This window comes from Heterocephalus glaber, unplaced genomic scaffold, assembly GCF_053883595.1.
Source record: "Heterocephalus glaber isolate CG9 unplaced genomic scaffold, H.glaber_assembly_v1.0 deba00001571, whole genome shotgun sequence".
Classification (NCBI taxonomy): Eukaryota; Metazoa; Chordata; class Mammalia; order Rodentia; family Bathyergidae; genus Heterocephalus; species Heterocephalus glaber.
Genome location: NW_028258356.1, coordinates 10,562,911 through 10,585,436, shown reverse-complemented (window position 1 = coordinate 10,585,436; position 22,526 = coordinate 10,562,911). Strand labels below are relative to the sequence as shown.

The 22,526-nt window shown below is 32.8% G+C and overlaps 1 protein-coding gene across 1 annotated transcript in view; it reads left to right on the top strand.

The window, feature by feature from the left end:
• Positions 1-20,957, top strand: part of Pawr (pro-apoptotic WT1 regulator) — a 148,208-nt gene extending 127,251 nt beyond the window's left edge. The window contains exons 4-6 of the mRNA XM_004844994.4: positions 11,022-11,163; positions 13,902-14,006; positions 16,022-20,957. Of these exons, the coding sequence (XP_004845051.1) occupies positions 11,022-11,163; positions 13,902-14,006; positions 16,022-16,108 (334 nt within the window). The 3' untranslated portion in view covers positions 16,109-20,957. The remainder of the gene's footprint in view (positions 1-11,021; positions 11,164-13,901; positions 14,007-16,021) is intronic.
• The last annotated feature ends 1,569 nt before the right edge of the window (positions 20,958-22,526 follow it).

Here is a 22,526-nt window from a genome sequence, read left to right as displayed (position 1 = left end):
TTGGAACCCTGCACTTGAGAGGCAGGTGGTGGCACCACTGAGCTAAATCCCAGGCCTTTAATTGGCAAATTTTGTCAGCACCTGTTGCTTTACCTCATGATAATACTAATCTGCCTACTATAGCTAAGAATGGGGGCAATGTAGAAGTTTGATTTATTATATTTAGACGTCAAATAACTAGAATGTACTGATAACTAGATTTTTTTCTGTTTAACATAGGTTCTAAAAAAATTTGTGTGGTGGGGAGGAGTAACTTCTACATATCTGGCCCTGGATTTCACATTCTACCAAACTATTTATTTTGTTCCAGCTATGGTATAATATTGGAAAATAACTTTTGTTCTTAATTATGGTCTTGAAATTTGAGAAGTTCTAGAACATCTGCATAATTATGAAAGAGAAACTTATATAATAGTATCTGACAATTTTTACTCTTTTTTTTTTTTTTTGCTGTACTTGGGGATTAAACCTAGACTGTTCCACATGCTAAGCAAGCACTCTATCATAGAGCTATATTAAGCCCTAACCTTTTTAAGTGCATTTTATGTATTTCTTTGGAAATTAACCTCTAAAACTGAACATACTGTTCCTCATTTATTGTTTTCAAGCAGCTTTATTGAAATGGAATTTAAATACCATAAGTCACTTTTTTAAGGTATACAATTCAGTAGTTATTAGTACAGTATATTCATAATGTTATATAACCATTACCACTATCTGTTTTCAGAATTTGTTTTTCTCCCCGAAAGGAAAGCTCATAGCTATTAATCATTATTCTTTCTGTTCACCAGTTCCTAGCAACCAGTAATATTTTCTGTCTTTGTAAATTTGTTTAGACTAGATATTTCATGTAAATTGAGTCACAATTTTTGACCTTTTGTGTATGTTTGCTTTCATTTAGTATGTTTATGATTTATCCATATCACAGTGTGGATGAATATACTGCATTTTATTTAGTCATCAGTGTTTCAGCACTTTGGTTGCTTACACTTTGGGGGTAATATGAAATATATAAATGCATAGTGTATCATATATAAAATTCCTGGACACATTTTATGCGATATTTATTTTTAATACACAAAACTTTTTCATAGTGTTTTGTTGAAAGCCCCCCCCCCAAAAAAAACAAAATGGATATTATATGTCAACTATTTATTGATTCATTGTGAAGTGTAAGATACTTGGCTGAGAGACTCAGGTTAAGATAATAATGAGGAGTGTATAATTTTAGGTATTCTTTTTTTTTTTCCAGTACTGGGGATCAAACTCAGGACCTTGTGCTTGCAGGGCTGGAGCGGTGGCACTGAGCTAAACCCCCGGCCCTAATTTTAGCTGTTTTTATTGAATATTATGAACGACATTTACAAAAATGTTTTCTGAATTTGTTTTGTCTAGCTTTCAAATGATAATCATTGAGCAACCAAGTATATTTAATGAAGTAGCTATATAGTGAATTATATTTATTATTAAATATATTGAATTCTACATTATTATATAAAATATATGCTATAATATATTGTATATATTATCTATAATATATTGTATATATTAAAATTATTTAGTTAATATATGTAATATTTAATAAACCAGAAATGAGCATGTGTGGTACCTCCTTAGTGGAACAAGTTAAATATTTAGCAGTTAGATAGGTTATAAGATACAGTGTTATATATGTATTGATGTTACAATGAAGCCATTAAAATGGTGGTATAAAAATACTAATTACATAGCGAAGTTAACTATGTTAAATGGGGACAGTAGGATAGCATATTACAATGAAGTATCATGAAACAAAGTCTGTCCATATATATGTATATAATGTCCATATATGTATATTGTTTGTGTGTGTATATATACACACATATATACATAATGTTTGTATATACATATAATGTTTGTAACTTGAGACTTGGTGTCATGAGCTGCTAAAAATTCTATGTAAAAGACTGCTTATTTTTCTTTCAGAAAATATCTTTCATCAGATTTTTAAAGGGACCTGTGTTTCCGAAAAATAAAAAAATTTAATATATTGTAAAATGTTAACAGTAGTAATCTCTGGTTTGATCGGATCACTGATAATACTCGTGTCTCTTTTCCCTTTTCTATAGTGAATATATGTCACAGTTTTCGTAAAGAACCAAAGAATTGATTTTGATTTTTAGTTGTTGGTGTGTATGAGTTTGTATTTAAAGGAAGAAAAGCAAGAAATTACAAAGAACAAGGGGCTGTTTTGAGGAGTGGGCGTGATGATAGGAGAGAATAGGGTGGTGAAAGATACTAAATATGGGGGCCAATTTTGTACTTAGTGGTTTTTTAGGATTTTTATGATACATTCAAATACTTTTGAATGTTTGATAGCCATTTTACAGGTAGGGTTTTACCCATGAGTCTTGTATTTCCTCTAATTGCTAAGCTTTTAAATGTCTACATTAGTGGAAAATTCCTTTATAATCTTTTAGAGCTACCCAGCTCATTCTCATGATAGTTTTAGAATAAGTGTTCTTCTTCTCAACACATTTCCACAGAAGATATGACAATTCTCAGAAGAGGAAAACTTCGAGTAAAGAGTGGTATTTATCTTTGGTGGTAATGATTGTTCTTTTCCCCTTTCTGAATATTATAGGTAATGGATTTTCTTAGAGATTTGTGTTAACATTCTTAAGTAGAACATTATAAACTTTTTGAAGTTAATGAAACAATCTTTTATTCATAGTATTTTCCATTGTGTGTAACTGACCCACCAAATGGGTTAAATTTTTTGTTTCTATGAGTTAATGGGACAGTCTTTTACTCTGAATAATTTCCACGATGTGTCACTGGCCTCAATTTTTTGTTTTTATGATAAACAGCTAAATTTGGCAGAAAAGTTAAGTAACATGGTGTTTCAGAATTATTGCATTTCTTTCAAATCTAATATATACTGGAGACAAAACACTGATTTTGTTTTTCAGTAGTAATCTCACTTTTAAACTTGTGTAATGGTACTGTATATATTTACAAGCCTAAAGGCATTGATTTAAAAAACTTAATAGGTTAATATTTTTAAAAATGCTGTTTATTATATTTTTAAATATATATAATTGACAATAGTAGTAGTACAGTATGATAATTCAGTATGCATGCAGTGTGTAATGGTCAAATCAGGCGGTTAGCATTTGTATCTCAAACATTTACCATTTTTATATTTTTGGAACCTTTGGATATTTTTCCAAGTATTTTAAGATATGGAATATAAATTATTGTACATAATAATTACTCTACTATGGTATAGAATACTGTAATTCCTTCTATTTAAGTATTTTTTTGTACCTATTATCTTAATTTCTTCATGACCATCCCTTCTCTTCCTAGTCTCTATTGACCACTATTCTATCTTTCTCTAAGATCAGTTTGGTGGAAAGGGGCTCACACATGCTATCCAAGTGCTCTAATTTCATTTTTAAATTGAGTCTCACTAGATTGCCCATTCAGGGCTTGAACTTGCAATGCTCTTGCCTCAGCCTCCTAAGTAGATGAGATTACAGGTTTGTGCCCCCAGCCTGGCCACTTTGAGTTGATTTTTGATAATGGTGATGTGTAGAGGTGGGACAGACATCTTAACAATATTCTTCTTATCTAAGACCATGGAATGTATTTCCATTTTTTGTGTTCACTTCCATTTCTTTCATCGATGTTTTGATGTTTTGTACTTTTTATTGTGGAGATCTTTCACTTCTTTGGCTAAATAAATGTTAGATTTTTGGGGTACCTATTGTGAATTGGATTCTTTATTGATTTGTATTCAGTGTAATCTGCTATTGGTGAATATAGGTTCTTGAGGAATGTTATTAGGTTATTTGAAATCTTCCCTTTTTTGATATAGGCATTTTTTGGGTATAAGCTTCCCTCTTAGTACTACTTTTTGCTGTATGCTACAAGGTTTTTTTTCTTTTTTTTTTCCTTCATTGACCATTGGTTGTTCACTTTCCTTGTATTGATATAGTTTCCATTGGTCTTGTTTACTTTTATTTTTATCCATTGTGGTCAGAAACCCTATATAATATGATTTCAATTTTTAATAAACATTTATTGAGACTTGTTTTGTGCTCTAACATACTATCTGTCCTGGAGAATGTTCCACACAATGATGAGAACACTGTATACAGTGATTGCTTAAACTTTTAAAATACTTATTACAGCAAAAGACATACTGCCATTATTGCTGCTCACAATACTCCTCTCCACTTTGAGCACATTTGTCCCATCATTCTTGCTACTTTCAGAGCAGTTCTAGAAGTCCTCTTTTGTGGATGTTTTTCACCACTGTCATGGCTGCCTTGATGTCTTGAATTGATTAAAAATGTTTATCTTTCATGGTTATTTTTGGGGAAGACTTTGGGGAAGAGCCAAAAGTTGCAAGATGCCAGATCTAGTGGATGAGGACACCATAATGTTTTGTTTTGTTTTGTTTTGTTTTGTTTTGTACTGGGGATTGAACTCAGGACCTCGAGCTTGCCAGGCAGGTGCTGTGCTGCTGAGCTAAATCCCTGACCCAACCGTAATGTTTTTATGAGCCTGCTTTTTGGTTGAATGACAGTTGGCAGCAGCATTCACCATAATTTTAATACACTTTGTAAAGACATGAAAGAAAACTTCTGGAACTGCGTCAGAAAGTGGCAAGAATGATGGGCTAAGTGTGTTGGAAGCAAAGGTGGGTACTTTGAAGGGGATTAATGGCAATGTGTTTTTTCCTCTAATAAATTTTTTAAAATTTAAACTTTTAACACCTCATATTCCCCACTCTTTGGATAAAATGTTCCATAGGTACTTATTAAGTTTATTTGTTCTATAGTACAGACTAATTTTGATGCTTATTAATTGGTTTTCTGTTTGGATGATTTGTCCATTGTTAAAAGTGTGGTGTTAGTGTCCCCAGCTATTATATTCATTTCTTTTTTTTTTGATCTACTAGTATTTCCTCTATATATTTGAGTGACTCATTATTGATTGCATACATATGTATACTTGTTCTATCTTCTTACTTAATCCTTTGTCATTATATAATGTTTTCCTTTGTTGCTTTTCATAGATTTTGACTTAAAGTCTATTTTGTCTGATTAAGTACAGCTACTCCTTGCTTTGGGTTTTCATTTGCGTGGAATATCTTTTTTCCATTTGTTTAATTTCAGTCTGTATGTGTCTATTTCAGTTACTTTCTCATCACAGAAATAATATCCGACACCTACCACTTAGAGAAGTAAACATTTATTTTGGCTCACAATTTGTAGCAGTTTCAGGGAAGCATAGCTAAGGAGGTTGGCAGAGGAGAAAGAGCTCATGTCATGGTAGGCAGGAAGCAGAGAGGGGGGATCAAGGGAGGAGGGTGGGAGATAGACCCTTCTGAGCCATACCCCCAGTGAGCCACTTTCACCAACCAGCCTTTACCTTCTCAATCACATTTAGCTATAAATTCACCAGTGGACTAATCCACTGGTAAGTAATATGCATTTATGATCCAGCCACCTCCTCAAAGTCCCACTCAGGCGGTTTGAGGAGACATCCAGATATAAACCAGAACAGAATCATCTAGTTTGTTTGTTTTTTAAAATCTATTTGTATAGTCTTGTCTTTTGGTTGAGGAATTTAATCTGTTTGCATTTACAGTTACTATTGGTAAGTAAAAAATTGATCCTGCCATTTTGTTAGTTGTTTTCTGATTATTTAATCTTTGTTTCTTCCTGCCTCTTATTGTTTATCTTGTGGTATGTTTTTCTAGTTAAAAACGTTTCTTTTCTCTTTTCATTCTTCTGTTTTATCAATTAATTTTATTTCACATATTTTCATTATGATAGTTATGGTTCTTTCACTTTAATACTCTTAAGCATTTCTTGTTGTAAGGCTGGTCGAGTGGTGATGAATTGCCTCAGCTTTTATTTGGGAAAAGCTTTACTTCTCCATTTCTGAAGGATAATGTTGCTGACTCTGGGAGTTGAGAGAGGAGATCAATGTGATCCCCTTTTTTGAAGCTAAGCAGTCACAGACACTCCCCCCACTCCCCCCACCAACAGTTCTCCAGATTTGATTTAAAGCCAGTAAGGACTATGGATCTTTCCTGTAGTTAACAACTGCTCGTCCTTTATAATAATACCTGTCTGCTATTTCCTGGCATTGGGGAGTTGCCCCTGGCCTAGGCTGTGGGTGTCACATTTGCAGTATGTTTTGTTTCTGCTGCCATCCCAGGTCTCTCTGTGCCTTCTAGAATTCTTGTCCCTCCCTGGCTGAGTTCTGGTGTTCTCCCTCAGTCACTTTCCTTGAAATGTAGGCATTCATTTGTTGACCTAGTTTTTCTTGATGAAGGAGATGAGCATTGAGCATCAACCATCTTGGATCCTCCTCCAGCCTCTTTCTAAAATACTCTTTTAAACTTGTTCATTAAGCAAACACAAAACCATTAAAGGACAGTCATATTTCTGAGGGTATTGGTTGGTAGATGTCCACATTATAGTTTCTACCTGAATATCTTGTGGATTATACAGAAAATTGGACTTTTCAAATGAAAAAGAAGTTCTTTCAAATGATTCTGTTGTTTTTCTGTAAGGTAGCTGATTTTGTTGCTGTGTTGCTGTCTTGCATTTCTTCCCAGTCTTCTCTGTTTTTCTTCCTTTGCTGTATGTGCTTGTTATATATTGACATTACTCAGCTATTTATCTTTATTCTCTTTTTGTATTTGTGCTAGAAATTTAGTTCATTCTAATGACTTCAGTCTACCTATACATATATCTGATGACCCTAAATCATGAGCTCCGTAGCGGTAAAACCAATAACCACCAAACATCTACTTTTAGATATCTCAGGAGTATACTAAACTTAGCATTTTCAGAAGTAAATTTGTAAAACTTGATAGATTTCAGTAGGTCATCCACATTTATTCTTGCTAAAGCCAGAAACCTAGACAAAAAACATGATACTTTTTTTTCTATCTCACCTGTAGTTGGTAGTTCACTAAAAGTGTGAATAAACGCTAGTGCATCAAATTTGCATTTTCTAAAAAAGTAAATATTAGCTTGGAAATTTATGATCATTTGAGCTGATAACTGTTAGATGCTGAGTTATACATTGGTTTTCAAAGGGAAAATTCCAGTCAAGAGTATTTGAACTTTGGGATGAACTTGTAAAGTTTTTGCAAGATAAGAAACCAGTTCAGTCCTCAGCTTTTTAAGTACGTGAGTTGGACGGGTTTTTTTTGGTACCACAGATCGAACTTGGGACCTTGTGCTTTTGAGGCCGGTGGTGGCACCACTGAGCTAAATCCCCAGCCCTGAACTTATTTGGCTGAAGTTGCCTCTTTCCCCTTCCCTTTTCCTCTTTCTCATCTAATGATCTTATCCTTCTGTGCAAGGACAGAACATCAGGTGTGTTTTAATGGCAGATAAGATCAAAGGACGAAATATGTTAGAAATTTTCGGGGAAAGTTTCCCTAGCTTGTGGTGACAGCCTCTATAATGAGGTAATAATAGTGGGTTGTGATTTTCGTAATTGCAGATTTCAAAAAGTTATAATCTGTTGCCTTAAAAATTTGATAGGACTCTAAATTTTAGTTTTGTAACAAAAAATCTGTGGGTAGGAAATTCATAAATTGGGAATCTACTTTTTTCACTATAATTTTGCTAGATAAAGTATTACAGCTGGCTATCAATGAAGGACCAAAGACAATTTTGTGGGGGGGGATGAGGTGATACAAGAGATTGAACCTAGGGCCTTGCTAATAAGAGTGCTAATTAAGCACTCTACCACTGAGCTATTCCTTCACTTTAATGACAAATTTGAAAAAGCAGGTTTTCTGCATTTTGGATAAAAATTTTTAAAAGTGAATAGCCTGATACTTCTTCTTAATAACATTAATACAAACTCTTTTGGTCTGTATCTTTGAAATTATTCCCATTGTCACTTAGTTTAGTACTATTGTCACATTCAGAAAGTATTATCATAACTTCTCAAAAATGACCAATAAAGCTTACTTTGTCATCAATAAAATTAGAATTAAAAGTAATGTAAATTTTACTTCCAAGATTTAGGTAATACTTACAAACTCAGAAACTTAAGAGTAAGAATAACTTTTTACTTTAAAATTTTTATTTATTATTATGGATTTTTAAAAGATTATTTGTGGAACAAAAATAAGTCTGATTCACATTAACACAAAATTTTAAGCCTAATAAATACTTTCAATTTTCTTCAGTTCTTACACATTTCTGAATTATAATTGCCTAACAAAAATATCGTATGTTGCAACATAGTCTTGCTGGGCATAATTAGCATGTAGTTCATCATAGTACCTGAATCCATCCACCCTGTTCACAGAAAAATCCACCAATCATGCATTGGCGGTAATGATGACAATGTCAAAATGCAATTCAGGTTTCTAAATGCTTACTCTCTAGTTTTTTTACTTATCATAGATTGATAATAAATAGTTCAAAGATCCCTCTTTGAGTAGCTCTATGCTATAATGTTTAAAACTTCAACTTAAGGGAGAAATAAGAATGTGCAAATATTTGAAATAGACTATGTAGCTCATTTGAGAAACAGAAAAGTCCAATGTGACTGTGAAATGTAAAGATAACACAGATAAGAGGCTAGAAAAGCAAGAAACCTAAATGCTTATGGATGAATTTAAACTAACATTTTCCAAATTTTGTTACATACCTGTGTTGGTGTGTATGTTTATTTATATACTATTTTATAGGATTCACAATACAGTAACATAAAAATAAATATTATCTATCACAAAAGCAGTACCTAAAGGGATAAAAGACTAATCTTTAAGTTTTAATTATGGTACAAAATTTGTTCTCACAAAATTGACTACATCTTCATTATTTCTGAAAACTTTAAGACTTTATGATACAGAGATTTAAAGAGCTACCAGTTTACATATTTGATCCCCACCGCTTCCCATACTGGGGATCAATCTCCTCGGGACCCTTGTGTTTGCCAGGCAGGCATTGTGCCACTGAGCTACAACCCCGGGTATATTTGATTTTTAATGACTATCACAGCAGAGACGCCTCAGAATAGAATTTGAATTTCTTAAAAGTGTCATTTTGTGTCTCGAAATCAGCATAAAGTTTTTTTTTAGTTGATGAGAATGGATTTGATTTTGTGTATGTTGGCCAGTTGAGCAAACATGAGGACATCTCTGTAGTTACCTAGTTGGTTTGATTTTCTCCATAAATTTCCCACCATCAGTCTTATCTTGTGAGTTTTCATTAACCAAATAATGATTCCTAAGTCCATTATATAGACATTCACATTATTATAATGTATAACATGAAGAAAGTGAACAAAGAATGATTCCCTCAGGATACCTTTAGTATTAAATGACCATCTGGCATATTAAAGAAGGAATGACTATTAAACCATACTAGTTATTAAATATAAAAATCCTAGTGTTTTTCAGATTAAAAAGGTAGATATAAATACAGATTCAATGATTACCTCCTGGACTCTAGTAGATAATCTAGGGCACAACCCAACTGTGGAAATTACTAGTTTAGATCTCATTTAAAAGTAATGGGAAATTACCTGAAAATCTCTTCTCCTATTCCTGTCAATATTCTACTGTGAGACTATTTTCTCTGAGTGCTGTTAAAACAAAACATAGAAATAAGGTACACATTTATCCCTTGCGAGTAGCATTGTCACTAGTCCAACCTAAATTAGATGAGTTAACAAGTGTGGTAACAAGCTTCTAAAATAGCTCTCTGAGAGCCCCACCTCCTGATATTTATACCTTGTGTCATCCCTTCTCATTGTACCAGGGATACATGGCCAGTGGAATAAGGTAGATGTTGATAGTGTGTCACTTATGAGGCTGGATTATAAAAGGCTGCAGCTTCTCTCTTGGTTATTCTATCATGTTCTCTCTGGTAACCAGTTGCCCTGTGGTCCGCAGCCCAGTAGAAGTGTCCACGTAGAGAAGGATCAAGGCCTCTGGCCAACAGCTGGTGAAGAACTGAGTACTTTTGCCATCAGCCACATAAATGAACTTAGAAGCAGGTTCTTCAGCCTGGTCAAGCCTTCATATTACTGTAGCATTCACTGACATCTTGACTTATGTGACCCAAAATCATAACTAACAAGTAACGCTGCTTCTAAACTCCTTACCAGAAGAAACTTTGAAATAATATGTGTTGTTTTGAGCTGCTAACTTTTGGGGGTAATTTTTATGTCTGTAAAAATAATGCAGCAAACAAACAGATTCATTTGTTACATTAAAAACTTAAAATATTGACATGTGTTATTAATTCATGATGTATAAATTAGTGTTTGAGTAGTGTTTACTCAACTGTTGGTTTAGTTAAAAGTATGAAATGATAAATATTACTAGTGTGAAAGTAGTTTTATATTATCTACATGCATACTTTCAAGGAAAATTATGCAACTTTCTGTCATTCTTTTTTCCCATCCTATTTATTACTTTATGGTCTGAATCTAATTAAATATTTTGACTTAAATTTTATATATTTTTTTACTTTTATTTTCCAGAAGTTCATTTTTTAAATTTTGTTTTATAAAAGCATTAGTCCATGAAAGATTTTTTTAAAGGAAAAAGGAAGGTCAAGTGATTCTTCCCATAGATCATCTAGGACAGCGGTGGTGAACCTATGGTACACATGCCGCAGTGGGCTGTTTGTTATCATTGAAAGCTCTAAAAGGTTTGCCATCACTGGCTAGAAGATCTCTATCATAATTCTTGCAGTACTCTACACTGATCTGATGGTGATGCTCATATTGCTGTATTACAATTGGTTGTATTCCTGTTAAACTGAAAGCTCTTTGAAAGGGCAGTGTCTTGTGTTTGCTGTTAGCATCTTCAGTACCCAAAACAATGTCTGGTACAATTGTAAATAGGTCGTTTTTTATAACCATATGTTCTTCAGGAATGTTAATTGTTTATTTAGGCTGAATAGAAAATATTTTTGATATTTTTCTTTTACAGTACTAGAATTTTTATAAAATATGTATCTTTATTCCTGTAGCACAACCTCTGAAGATGATGTCTCAAATCGATATTCCCGGACAGACAGAAGTGGGTTTAGTAGATACAGTAGAGATACAAATATTGCAGGTAATCTGGTCCCAAGTAGCACATTGGAAAAGAAAATTGAAGATCTTGAAAAGGTATGATTATAAATTATTTAAGACTGATAAAATGAATATATCAGAATTCTTTTTTAAGTTTAATAGTAGCTAAGTGAAAATAAATACTTGTAAGGCAGAGATATTGCAAATAAAAAGAAGAGGGCCCTAATGGGAGAGAGTAGTGTTAATTGGTATTTCCATATATAGTAAAATAGCAGCTTTAAATCAATGTCTTATATTTTTAGTTTGTAGATACATAGTGATTAGATATTTTCTTATTAACTTAATGTTTTTTTCTCTTCAGTTTTGATGATGTTTAAAACTTTAGGGATGGAGCAAAATTTTGTATTCCTTAATATTTAATGGATATTCCTATTCTGCAAAATGTTGTCTTTTTATATTGAATGGTCTTTTCTCCTTGAAGTGTTTAGAAAACTGAGCTGGCAGTGTATACTACTATGTGTTTATTGTCTCCACAGATTTTTATTAATAGACTTTCCAGTGCTTCTGAGTTAGGTCTATATTCAGTGTTTGAAATAATTTTATTTAAGTGTAAACTTGCTTAGAACTATTTTTGAGAATAATTCAAATGATTATTATTCTCAGGTTTATTCCATAGATACTCAGCTTCTAAAATTGATAATGGCCCTGAATTACTTTGTTAAGAATGTTTCATTTTATTGAATTGAAATTATTCCCTGTGATATAAAGTTTGTTTTAAGTAGAGGTTAATTTCAAAAACTTTATTTTTTACATTATGATTATTTTTAGGTCACACTAATTTAAGGCCACACCTAAGCTTTAACACTCATTTCTACTTGGAACCATGAGTTTAAATTGAATTTTAATGAGTTTAAATTGAATATTGTGGAAAACACAGACAAATGGCTTTCAAGGGAGTTTTTGGCTTCTGTAGTTTCATAAGAGCTAGGATTGAATTGCTAGTAGCTCACAGCTTTTTCTGAGGGCTAGTAGGAAAGAAGCCAAGTCTTGGCCTAGCCCTTTTCAGCTCGCTCTCTCTCCCTGTTGCCCCCAAGGTGGCCTACCTAGTACAATGTCCTGAATTCTAAGTAAGATTTTTTTTTCTTTTTAAAGAATACTGTTGCCTTTGGGAGGAGTGAGAGTGGGTTGAATGTTGCAGTGCTGAAGATCAAACTCAGGGCCTTGTGAATGCTAGGCAAGTACTCAAATGTTGAGTTACAACCCCAGCCTGTGCTGTTGCATTGCTTAAAAAAAAAAAAAAAGTTCAGATATCAGAAACTGATCTGTTTTAGCTTCTTCCTTTTATCAATTGTCAGTTAACTGGCAGAATCAGAAAAAAAATTAAGGACTACTGTTTTTCTCTTTAGAGTTTTCCTTTGAAAATGATATAGGGGGAATAGATATAACTCCCAAACCTGGTAGATATCCGAAACGTGAGTTCGTGTTCTTCTCTAAAATCAAAGAATGAATTCTAGGAACAGTGAAGGTTAAGAGTAGGGAAAATTTATTGAGAGAAAAATAGCTTCTGTCTAAGAGAGACAGAAGGGGGACCAGAAAATGGGTTGCCCTCTCACCCAACTTCTCAGAGGTGTTTTATGGGACAAAGCCACAAGGCAAGGGAGGTTCAAGGTGGGACAAAACTATAGTCAGCTAATAAGATTACAAGTACAGTCGCTTAGGTAGTATTGATCCAATGAGAAATCACAAAGTGGAAAAAACTGTGATGAACCAATAAGATTACAACAAGTATAGTCACTTAGGTAATATTGATTAAATGGGGGTCCATGGGGAAGCAAGTCACATAACAAGTGTACAAGGAAAGAGCAAGGATTTTCTGTGGTAAGGAGTGGGTCAGAGATATTTCTTGGAAGATCTTGTTCCCCCAGCCAGGTGATTGATACCTATTTAGAATATCAGTCACTACTATTCATCCTATGCAGGTGTGATAGTTTCTTTACTTTCACAGTGCTGGCGTTCAGTGGATGTGTCTTGATTGTCCTACATGTTGGCTGGGTTAGCCCTAACTGCCTACAAGATACCCAATTAATTTACCTATCTACAATTAAACCACTGAATCACATTTCTAGCTCTTAAACTTTATACTTTTAGTGAATTTTCAGATTTCTTCAAAAGACATTATTCATTTTTTTTAAAAAAAGCTAGTTTATAACTTAAGGTGGTGATACAAATGAGGTAGGTCGTAGAATCTTGTAATTTTAAAGACATATATAAGTATGAATTTAATCAGGAACATATTTTATAGCTCTTGTGTTTCCCTCATTCTCTGATTCATTACTGGTATGGGTTTTCCTTATCAAATGTTGTCTTAAGACATTAGAAATCTTCGTAATATCTAAGATAGTTTGCATGCCTTGTTTATTTGTTTGTTTGTTTTTCCTGAGACAAAGTCTGCTGTGTTGCCTAGGCCAGCCTCAAACTTTTGGGCTTAGGTGCTATTCCTGCCTCATGGTCCCCAGTAGTCAGGATTACAGGTGTGCAGTACTGTGCCAGTGCAAGGCATCTTTTTAAAGGAAAGGAAAATGAAAAACTTAAAATTTTCCTTTTCCTTTCTTATAGATATTTTAAATTTTGTTATTTTAAAAAATTATATAAAGTCTTCATTCTGACAATGTTGCATTCAATGTCAAAGTATAGATAAAAGGACCTTTGCCAATTATTTAGGTTCTTTAGCAATATTTGGAATTTGTCATTGTTAACTATAGATGTATACCATGTAAGAAGATTATAAACAACCAGTTATTTCCCAAGTAATGCTTTGTAATTATATTTACCAGGAAGTTGTAAGAGAAAAACAAGAAAACCTAAGACTTGTGAGACTGATGCAGGATAAAGAGGAAATGATTGGAAAACTCAAAGAAGAAATTGATTTGTTGAGCAGAGTAAGTATTTCTTAGAGGCAATAATCAGTTGAACTTAATTGTACTCATTTGAAGGTGGGGTGCTGAATGTATTTATTGAGAATCTGGAAGTGTAAGGGGATTGACACAAAATCGCATCAGTGAAGAATTGGTACTGTATCACTCAAAGGAACTCCAGATATCTTTTTGTATATCTTTACCACTTTTTTCCCCTCTTGTTGTACTCAATGCATTTTCAACTTTAGGTTTAGGTCCTAAGCTCTCTATTATTCTTTTCTGTAGCTTTTTTTTCGGTTTTGTTTTTAGCCCTAGAATGTATTTGCTGCTTAAAAAGCAGGTCATATTTAGGTAATGGTAATGAGGAAAGATCCTATAATTTTGCTTTTTAGAGGGCTTTACATAAAATGAAAGGAAGAAATGTTTGCTTCAGGGAGAAAATAAGCAGATTCTCCCAATCAAATCTTTAATCATGAAAGAGGAAAAGATAAAAAGGCTTCTTTATATGCAGACCTATTCTAATCAAGCTTTAAGATAAGTCAGGAGTTTGCACTGGCCTGACATCAGCACTCTGAGAGATTGAGGCAGGAGAACCACAAATCTGAGGCCCATTTTAGCCAGACCCAAGATAAAAAATAATCACAAGGGTGGGAATAGCTCAATGTGCAAGTTCTGGGTTTAATCCCTAGTACCACAAAAAGGAAAAAAACAACAACAGGCAGCCTTTCATATTGGTTCAACACAGGTGTTCCTCTATTTATATTGGAATTCAGTTCTGTAATGTATTTTTATTGTGAGCAATAAAAAGAATGATAAAATCCCTTCCCTTAGTGAGATTATAATCTAGTAATGATCCATGAATGTATTTTACCACTTAAAAATTTTAAATTTTAGGTAGATCTCAGTTGTAATTTCAGGAATCACCTGATTTTTTGTTTTGTTTTGTACCGGGGATCGAAGTTGGGTCCTTCTGCTTGCAAGGCAGGTACCGGAACCACTGAGCTAAATCCCTGGCCCAAATCACCTATTTTTGTAGTTGTTGTTTCAACAGATTAATTCCTAACATCATTCAGTTTGTAAATAAATGCAAATTCTGATTTTCGTAAACTTGCAAATCATTTGTGTAATTGTGCAGAGGTAGTATACTAAATTTATCAGACTGCTTTTATCTTACAGTACATTTGTGATTCAAATTGATTGTCTCAAGTTTTAGATTGTGAACTGCAAGGATAAACCTGTAAATATCTGCTTTTGTAACAATTAGTAAATAGTCTGCCTTGAAATACTGTTTCTTGTAACTAAAACTTATAGTGGATTGTTTTAGTATTAACTGGACAGTTGCATATTTGAAGCTACAATTAATACAGGGAAAATAGAGCTAAGTCATATCTTTTAGAGCTGGAGAATGAATACCTACTTTAATGGCTTCCAGTTTTTGTTTTTTCTTTTAAACTTTAAAATCTTTTCCTCAAACAAAATGCCATGAAGAAGCTTAACATATACTTTGAACTAGATCAGTGCTGTGTATCCTGGATCCTCTTTTGCGTATGACTCAGTTCTTTCATCTTAGTCTCATCCCCAGATGTATTCCTTTGAGGATCACACACAGTAGCACAATACATCCAGAACTTGTATCTGTACATCTTGACACAAAATTGCAACCTGCGTATTGGCCTTTATGTGTGCTGTGTTTAGCTCTGTTTTGTAGAGGGGGAATGAAATTTGTTTTACCAAAACAAAATAAAGTTAATTATGATGATTAAAAATGGAAAGATTAACATAAAATCCTGACTTCTAGCTTTTCTTGAAAAGCTGAAAGATCAGACAAGAATTGGCCTATATGCTTGTGATAATAAATAAAGAATCATGTAATGGTTGTTCACTTTAGGTGAAACACACTCCATCTAAATTATTTTTAGAACTTATCCTCATTTCAAAATTATGTGATTAAATGGATTTTCTTTTGAGTGTGTATTTTTAAAGTCTTTTATTTCGAGACTATTTTTAAAGTATTATTTTCCTCATTTCCTCCCTTTAAGGATCTAGATGACATAGAAGATGAAAATGAACAGCTAAAGCAGGAAAATAAAACTCTGTTGAAAGTTGTTGGGCAGCTGACAAGGTAGAAGATTCAAGACCCAATACGGAAAAAAATTTAAAACTACTGATTGAGTGTTATGGTTAATGCTAGGATAATATTCCTATGCTGCCGTACATTAACTATGTATATTTATTTCTAGAAAAAGGATGATGTTTATTTTCAAAATATTTTTTTCATTATTACTTTGAAAAAAGTATCAACTTTTTATTTCACAAATGGCATCTTTTAGTAATTAGAATGATAGGTAATGCCTCTTTTGGTTTTCTGTGGTGTTCAAATAATATATGGTTTAAAGTCACAACTGTTTGAGTATATTTTATCTGTATTAATGCATTTTCTCCCTAAAAGAATATACATAGTCTTTGTTTACATGAATTTGAATACTTTGGGGGAATTACCTACAAATGCCTTATTTCTGATGTGTGCAACTTTATGTGTTGAAAACTTACTTGTAAAGGTCTGTGTCTACGTCATTTGTTCTTTCCACTTATTCTGTGATTTATAGTAATAAGTAATCACACTATTTTGTATAACTAATCTTTTAAAGGAAAGCTATTATAAAAAGTTACTTAATATCATGTTCTACCTGGCTAAGGATAAATTTAAGTGAATACTTGAATTGTGCTATAGTAAATGAAAATTTACTATTGTGTTTGAATACTGAAAAAATTTTCAATGACTAATTTTTGAAAAACATACAGTTGTAATTTTAATGTATAATTACTTGTGTAGGTACTACTTTTTTATTTTTCTAAAATTTTAAAAGTTTATTCTTTAGTCCTTGAAAGTGGTACAATTTCAGTGATTAAGAAGAAAATCCACCTTTATATGATCATATGCATTAAAATCTGAACCACAATATTTACTCACACTTAAAACCTTTATATGTATATATTGACAAAGCAATATATGTAAACAAAAGTAGTACTGAAATAACATTGCCTAATTTCTAAATTGGAGAAACACTGTGACCCAGTTTTTCTCATATGAGAGAATATTCCCCTATCCCAATTTTAAGGGATTTTTCTTCCTAACACTGAACCTTTAAAAACAATGATTTTTGGGGGGTGGGGGGGTTCCGGGGATAGAACTCAGGACCTTGCACTTGCGAGGCAGGTGATGGCACCACTGAGCTAAATCCCCGGCCCTAAAAACAATGAGTTTTGAAGAATTATTAAAATGTTCACTTCTATTAAATATCCGTAGTACTGAGGGTTTTTTCATATTACATTTTCCTGTTGAATAGGAACCCACCCCCTCTCTTAATATTAAATTAAGAAATGTCTGCCTGGTAGTGAATCTTAGGTAGCAGTCAGTAGTGATATGAATGTATGGGTCAGTGTGTGGGAGTGGCTAGACCATAGTAAAATCCATTTTGAATACTGTGCTGACTTTTTACCTTCACTTGCAAAACTCATTCATTCATTTACATTAGAAAAATATGTAAGATAAGACAAGTGAGGAAAAGTATGGAGTAGTGCTGACATCGGATGTTAAATTCTAAAAATCTCTGCATTCACCACTTCAGGTTTCAAAATTGGCCAATCATCAGAATCATTTGAGGAACTTGAAAAGAATCCCTGGCTATAGCTGCTGAATAGATTTAGTTGGAAACCTAGACTTGAGAATTTTTAAAGATCATCATTTTTAAAGAATAATTCGGATCATATAATTTAGTTTTGGAATCAGCTACTGTTGTATCTTTATTCCTGTATTTTCTATTGAAGGTTCTGAAATTGACAATTTTAGCTACTACATTTTTCCCCCTTTAGTTTAATAATTAACCTCATCTCTGGAGCAGTTTTTCTATATCTCACAAAATGTTTAATATTAGATTATAGAATTATTGCATAAGGGCTTTCCTCTCTGAGACTTTACCTGGCACAGGAACAGTGAGCTGCTGCCCACAGAGCAAGGTGGTATCCCAGGCTCACTACCTTGGCTGTAAGGGATTCATCTCATTTTAGTCATCCCTGTGTATATTTGGCAGAAATGTCCCTATTACCTACTTCCTCATTTACCCTTTGTATGTTTGAAAATGCTGTTAGTATCCAGTTTTAAAATATATTAGTGTATTTTTTTCATTAAAAGAATTAGTTCCAGTTTTCTGTTTAATTCATATATAAAGGAACATTTTACTTTTAAAAATTATGTCAGTTATGGACATTTGTAAAGACTGAATTGTTTTATAATTTTTTCCCTTTCTTTGATTTATTGAGAATATTTACAGCAGTGATTTTGCTTTTTTAATACAATGATATCAATAGCAAATACATTAGCTTGACAATTTAAGGAAAGCATTTATAACAGTCTCCTCCACCTCCTTAAAACATGCAGATTTTTTGTTTCACATACAGATTTTTTTCACTGACTATTGAAAAATGCAGCATCATCTGCTATAATTTCCCCTTAAAGTTTATTGAAAATATATTTTTAAAAGATAACATCCTAGGGCTGGGGATTTAGCTCAGTGGTTCCGCCGCCTGCCTCACAAGCACAAGGTCCTGAATTCGATCCCCAGTACCCCCCCAAAAAATAAATAAAAGATAACACCCTAGAAAACTTAGCTATTTCTGATACAGTACAGGTATTTGTGACAGTCCTATTAAGAAATACTGTTTTTTATATCTCATGGGAAATTGTGACATAAAACACATCCACAGTTGTATTCATGACATTTAAAATTCCTATGTTTACAGTGAAAATGACTTCCCTCCCCATTCTGATATGAATTATCTTGAAATTTTCTGTAGTGTTCTTTATTTCATTTTTTCTAGGATTATTAATCTGTTGTAATATAGTTATTATTAGAAAGGAAGAACATATGTGGGATGTGTATTTTTAACTAACCTAAATCAGATTAGTATTCTCACAATAGTTCAAGTAGTTTAAAATATAGAAAATTAAGTGTCAGGCAGGTAAATGAAACAATTTTTTTTTCCTTCATAAATTTAAATTTTTAAAGTTATGGTAGAAGCAATATATATTAACATGAAAAACCTACCTCAGTTATATGTGGTTTGTGTTTTCTGGAGTAATATGGATTTTTATAATTAGAAAATTAATATGTAAAAGTTTGAGTCCACCTTTAATTTTTGAAAACAATGTAAGTCAGTGTAATAGAACCATCCATATGCTCGACTCCATAAGACAAAACAGTAAAGACCTTGGACCTGATAATTGATGTGCTAAATAATCTTCACATGTACAATGGTAGTTATTTTTCTTGGTTAAGTTTTATAATTGTGAATCAGTGACTATTAAGTTACATGTTGTATTGGCAGTTACTCATGATTTTGTTAAATGTTTCCAAGATTGAGGCATATATTTTCATTCTTTCATGCGGTTTCTCGTGTGGAACCAAACACAACAGCCTTTCATTAAAAGAAATACATTAAATGAAAGAGAATTGGCATTCAAGAATCAGAACTTTAAAATAGTAAGTTAAAACTAATGTTAAACGTTTTCATATTATATGTGTACCAGTCCTAATGTGTAACGATAAAGCTTGACTTCTTTTGCATTAGAACTGTACTTATGGAGGACATCCCATTGATGAGAATCTTAATTTAGGGCCAGGGATTTAGCGCAGTGGTTCCGGTGCCTGTTTGAAAGAGCAAGGTCCTGAGTTTGATCCCTCGTACCAAAAAAAAAAGGAAAAGGAGAATCTTAATTTAAATTATTTATCTAAGAACTAGTATTTTTTTCCATTAAACTCAAGCACGTATATAAAAAGGCATCTCCTTCCTATATTGTTCAATTTCTTTTGATGTACGGAGGTGGGTTCTCAGTTTAAAGACTTGAACCTTATATAAAAAAACCTGAGCCCATATTGTTTTCTGTTTTTCTTAGCTAAATCTCATAAATTCATACCCTCACCCCCATATAATTATATGTATGTGACAGTATGTATATGGGGGTTATATTAAATTTTCATACCTTATTTCAACAAATATTTATTAATCATGTGGGTATACTGTTACAGGTATTATGGAAGTTTTGAATAAATGGCCATGGACCAGCGCTTCTATTTAGCAGTGTATCAATAACAAAATGTAGCAGTAGTCATTAGCTGCCTACTCTGATTCCCTCAAAAGTACTTTTTGTATTAATTATCCAGCCATTGTATTTCAGATCTAGTTAATAGGTACTGTTTAGTTTGCTGCAACATTTACTGAACAATGGAAGGGAGGAGTTGACGTATATTAGGAAATACCATATTTAAACAATATGCATTAGGAAAAGGACATTATTAAGGAATTTATAGCAGTAGTGAAGTAACAAGAATTCAATGTATGTTAGATGCACCAAGCTATTCATGATTTTTATATGTGTTTCAAATTAATATTTCTGTATGCATTATTACTGGGGTTTTTTTTAGGTAATTAAGCCTCCTCTAATCTAAAGTTTATGTACTGACAGTTTCTCTGGTAGTAATACCATGTTAGTGATGATTACTTGATGGATATTGATTAAATACCTGTGTTTTGTTTTGTTTTCCCCTCTGGATCCCTGATGAGGTGTATGTTACATTTCAGTGAACCTTTTTTTTGTGTGAACATTTGGCTATGCAATGTGGAGTTTTTATTTCCACAAGTTTTGTTTTTCTAAATTTAAGAAGTAGCTATTGCTATCAGCAAAGACCATATGAAAGCTAAAACTTATTCTTTTGTTGAAAAATCAGCTCATTCAGATAACCCACGTATTTGTGGAAAAACTTCTGGATAATTTATTGAACTCATTAGTATTGTGTAGACAGCTTTGGTCATTCCCATTGCATAGGTTTTATGGAATAGTCAACTTCATATGGATTCACTTTTAATGTGCTTGGCATGTAAAAAATAAACACTCAATAAAAAGTAAGTTTTCATTTATTTTTCAATACTGTTGGGTTTTTTTTTCCTTCCTTGTACTATTGGTGAAATCTGCTCCATGAATTTTACTTCTGAAGTTAAAGGATAATGATTATCTAATTGGCTTATGTACCTCATATTGAAACAGCATGTGGCACTTTTAAGATCTTTATTTGGTATATTATTTTGAAAGGAATATTATTTTAAGAAATAATAATACAGTGTTATGGTCTGAATACATTACTATTGGCCTTCTTGAATAATTAAAACACTATACATATGTTCAACTAGACTGAAACTTGATTGTTTTTAAAACTATACAAGTAATTTCTTCAAGTTGGAACTATTACTAACTTATCTGATGGTATTTAAAGAATTTCACATCTTTCATAGTTTGAAAAAGATAACAAGAAAAAAATTTTTTTTAAGCAAATGACTTACATAATCTTTTATCTAATGTGTCATTCTTCATACACCTGCATAAGCGGATCTTTTTTACTTCTAGAACTCTTAAGTTAATCTCAGTAATGTCTAACTAAGTGAACAAGCCTCTTTGTTAGTCTGTTTAATGTCTCAAGTCCTTCTGTGTGAACATTTTCCACTTGCAAGCCTATTGGAAAAAAAGTTGTAAGATTTTATTATCTTCATTAAAACTGGAACTCTGTTGTAGACTTTATTAGATCTCTTTTTTTTCCTCCTAAGTCACTGTTTGTACATGTATGTATGCACACATATTATTAGCATCTTAACTCTGTTTCTAGTCTTTATCTTTACAGGAGGTTACATTTTTGGTCAACTCTTGAAAAAATATATAATGTTGAACCTTCATGTTAAAGGGAGAAGAGATAGGACTGGTTTTGATATACTTTCCTGTGCATTGATTTCATTTTTATGTCTAACAAGATAAAAAGGAAACTAGAAAGCAAAACTTTGTTCTTAATCCTTGACCAAATGCATAATTTTACTCCCACTTTCAAAAAAAACTTCTATGAATCATAATGCACGCATCCATGCATGTATGTGTGTTTCTGGGTATTGAACCTGGGCCCTCAAACATGCCAGGTAAGTGCCTTGCTACTGACCTATCTCCCTAGCTGTCACAATGCTTTTACACAAAGGAAAAAATTCGTGTCAGGTAATTTTTTTTTTTTTTTTGATACCGGGGATCGTACTCGGGACCTTGCGCTTGCAAGGCAGGTGGCAGAACCACTGAGCTAAATCTTCGGCCTCTGTGTGTCAGGTAATTTGACCCAGTTAAAAAGGTCAGTCCAGCTGGGGGTGATAATACTAGCACTCCGGAGGCTGAGGCACTTTGAGGTTGAGTTCAAGGCCAGTATGGGGTATATTGTGAGGTCATGGCCAACCTGAACTACATAGCAAGACTCTGTCTCAAAATAACCAAAAAAAATGATAGTTTGAACTTTTACTTTATACATGTAAAAAACAAGAATTTTGACTGCAATGTATGTTTTTTATGTTAAAATATGCTGTTACTCACTTTATAGTCTTCATCCTTCAATGTTGGTTTCTATCCTTGTTTAGACATAGCAGTCTTTACAATGTACTATAGACATGTATCCAAAGAAATAT